This window comes from Glossina fuscipes, unplaced genomic scaffold (genome assembly GCF_014805625.2).
Source record: "Glossina fuscipes isolate IAEA_lab_2018 unplaced genomic scaffold, Yale_Gfus_2 56342, whole genome shotgun sequence".
In the NCBI taxonomy this organism is placed as follows: Eukaryota; Metazoa; Arthropoda; class Insecta; order Diptera; family Glossinidae; genus Glossina; species Glossina fuscipes.
In genome coordinates this window covers 1-2,670 of record NW_024000632.1, presented here as the reverse complement: position 1 = coordinate 2,670, position 2,670 = coordinate 1, and the positions used below count along the sequence as shown (strand labels likewise).

Below are 2,670 nucleotides of genomic sequence, written 5' to 3'. Positions count from 1 at the left end.
ATGCATGTTTAATGGATAACACTAACACTACTCTTGTGCATGTTTAACATTTAATGTACAGTTAATCTAGCAAGAAAAGAAAAAAGAAGGAAAGACAATTTCGAAATATGAAAATAAATAGGAGATAGTACAGAATAAAAGTAATGAGCGCAGCAATTTGTTACTAGGAATTCAACGTTTTCTTAAATTAAAGTTTACACAAACAAAACAATAACGGAATAAATGCTCGAATAGCTATAAATACTGGTAAAAGTAATGTAGAATCGTCCATCGAATATGGGTATGTTTGTTGCTGACCGCTTGTCTTACGAGGACTTTCTGTTTTCGAAAGTAATTCATGGAATTCATCGTTAATATCTTCTTCATTATCCAGTGCTGGTAATTTCTTTCGATACTCACCCGTTTCGGTATCTTCTTCATTGGAAACTAATTTTCTATGTTGGCCATTAAGGATCTTCTTTTTGTTCGCGCCTCTAATGGAAGCACTGTCTTCTATATCTCGATAGAAAGTGTCTTTATGTAAAGACTTTAGCCATGGTATACGTTGAACGTCTCTTTTCAATAACATGAAAGCATTCATTTTCGGATTGTCGTAAGGACCCTTCATGAAATCGAAACGTACCAAGTTGTTGCGTACATTAGACACCTTCTCCTTGTACTTTAATTTACCCGAGGTAACTGTAAAAAAGACGTATTCATGATGGGCAGAGCCGTGACCCAATTCAGACACTATAACATGACGACGATTTAAGACCACATCAAATATCTGAAAAGTTTTGAAAATTTAAATTTAATTTTTTCTCATTTTATCTTTCTCCTTTTTTTATTTAGTTGAATAAAATAAACTTCGCAAAATTTTAGTACCAAAGCAAAAGAAATTACAACACGTTACTTGTACATGTCAAAGGCCTCCCTCCAAACGTTCTCAAAATGGTGCATGTTTTTCATTTCCTACAAATAATGTATGGTATAAAGCCCAATTACGAATCATATAATGTAAAGAAAATGTACGTTAGTGTAAACATAAACTAGATAAATAATTTCGAAATGTAAAATAAATTGCCTTTAGTTCTTCTTGTACATTGTTTTCTGCTTGTTTTATTTGTATGCAGTCATGCAAAAATACACGATTTGTCAATTGCCACAAAATTTGGAAAATGTCTGCAAAGTTGAATAAATTCGTTTCATTCATATATTTATCGTATTTATTGATACTTAGTTATATTACTCTGAAGGGATGTTATGTAAATTTCGATTTATGGCAACTACTTTCGCGATTTGCAATTATGGCAGCACCACTCTTCCTTTTCTTATTTCTCAATTCTTTTGGTTTCCCTTTCTTAACAAGACAGCACAAAAAATGTCTAAAAGAGGTGAATTTTCGCAAAATATTAATCTTAGTGAATCCTAAAGTTATGAATATGCTTTCACATTGAATAGTAATTGAGAAAAAAACATATCAGTTTAATGAACATAATAACATTAATATATTTGCTCTTTTCGGCATTACGGTATAGCAGGTTGTGAAATGGCGGGAGGACAATTTCGCATATCGCTTAGTTTATCTGTCGGCGCTGTGATGAACTGCACTGACAATATTGGTATTATTTTCTAAAGCTTAAGAAAATCTAAAGTCAATTTATTTAAACAAATTTTTACAGTCACCAAAAATATACGTAATTGCTGTGCACGGAATTCCTGGTCGCTTGAATCATTCACCAGCTGCTGGCGTCGGTGATATGTTTGTGGCAATCGTCAAAATGGGTAAACCTGAGTTGAGGAAGAAGGTACGTGCAGTGAATAAACTTAAAAATATTTCAGAATTGTATGGAATTTTGTGAAAAGGCGACTCTTTTAAAACAGTTGACGTGCAATCCGCGTAACAGATCATTTTTATTAAACATTTTCAAAACTTGAAGCTTTACTTTCTCATTAGCGATTATGTTGCGCCTTTTAGTTTGATTTTAAAAATCACTAAGCAAAGCTACAATTGCCAAATACGTATTCAAAATTTTATTGGTTTCCTTCCACTACTTTTTCATTTAGCAGAATTGTTGAGGTATTTTTGCACCATTTATTCTCATTTAATAGAATTGTTGCGGTTTTTTTCGACACTCATTCATTTAGCAGAGTTGTTGCGGTATTTTTGCACTACTTATTCTCATAATTCATTCATGGATTTATTTGTTTTTTATTTTAAAAATTGGTATAAAATTAAAGTAATTTATTTCCCTTCCAGCTGTAGTCATACGGCAGAGAAAGTCATTCCGAAGGAAGGACGGCGTGTTGAGGATAACGCGGGATTCTAGTAAACAATAAAGGCGAAATGGAAGATTCTGCTATAACTGGACCCGTTGCAAAAGAATATGCCGATCTATGTTGATGTCCTTGCTCTCTCAAGTTGTTTCCTGTTAAAAGTATGACGAGTATATAGCCAAGTAAATTGGTTCTATGGCTACTGCCATTGTTACAGGAGCCTTCTTCTATGCAGAAGACACGCTGTACCACTACAGTCGCCTGCACGTGCTTGCCTATATTCAACTCGATCATATGGTGCCTCATGCCCGCGTGGAAAACCCCGTGCGCATCCTTACATGCTGCATAGACCTCAAGCTATCCCGCTTATCTCGCAACTTACGACCTCGCTTCTCTTGGCAGAACGCATCCTCC

The 2,670-nt window shown here is 34.5% G+C and overlaps 1 protein-coding gene and 1 long non-coding RNA gene across 8 annotated transcripts; one reads left to right on the top strand and one right to left on the bottom strand.

Annotated features, from left to right (window-relative positions):
* Window positions 1–36: 36 nt before the first annotated feature.
* On the bottom strand, window positions 37–1,144 carry LOC119643123 (malectin-like). 3 transcript variants are annotated; one of them, XM_038042474.1, is made up of 2 exons: window positions 610–1,144; window positions 37–547 (listed from the first exon to the last, which is right to left on the bottom strand). In XM_038042474.1, the coding sequence occupies exons 1-2, from the start codon at window positions 637–639 to the stop codon at window positions 188–190; spliced, it is 390 nt and encodes a 129-aa protein (XP_037898402.1). In that variant the 5' UTR covers window positions 640–1,144; the 3' UTR covers window positions 37–187. The 3 variants fall into 3 exon arrangements, with proteins under 3 accessions (XP_037898402.1, XP_037898399.1, XP_037898401.1); XM_038042471.1 differs by having other exon boundaries at window positions 37–766; window positions 865–1,144; XM_038042473.1 differs by having other exon boundaries at window positions 37–766; window positions 893–1,144.
* Window positions 1,145–1,293: 149 nt separating this feature from the next.
* On the top strand, window positions 1,294–2,313 carry LOC119643124. Of its 5 annotated transcripts, none has more exons than XR_005248221.1 (4): window positions 1,294–1,373; window positions 1,518–1,601; window positions 1,662–1,787; window positions 2,240–2,313. It is a non-coding gene; the product is annotated as an uncharacterized LOC119643124 (long non-coding RNA). The 5 variants fall into 5 exon arrangements; XR_005248218.1 differs by having other exon boundaries at window positions 1,295–1,373; window positions 1,521–1,601; XR_005248220.1 differs by having other exon boundaries at window positions 1,334–1,439.
* Window positions 2,314–2,670: the final 357 nt, after the last annotated feature.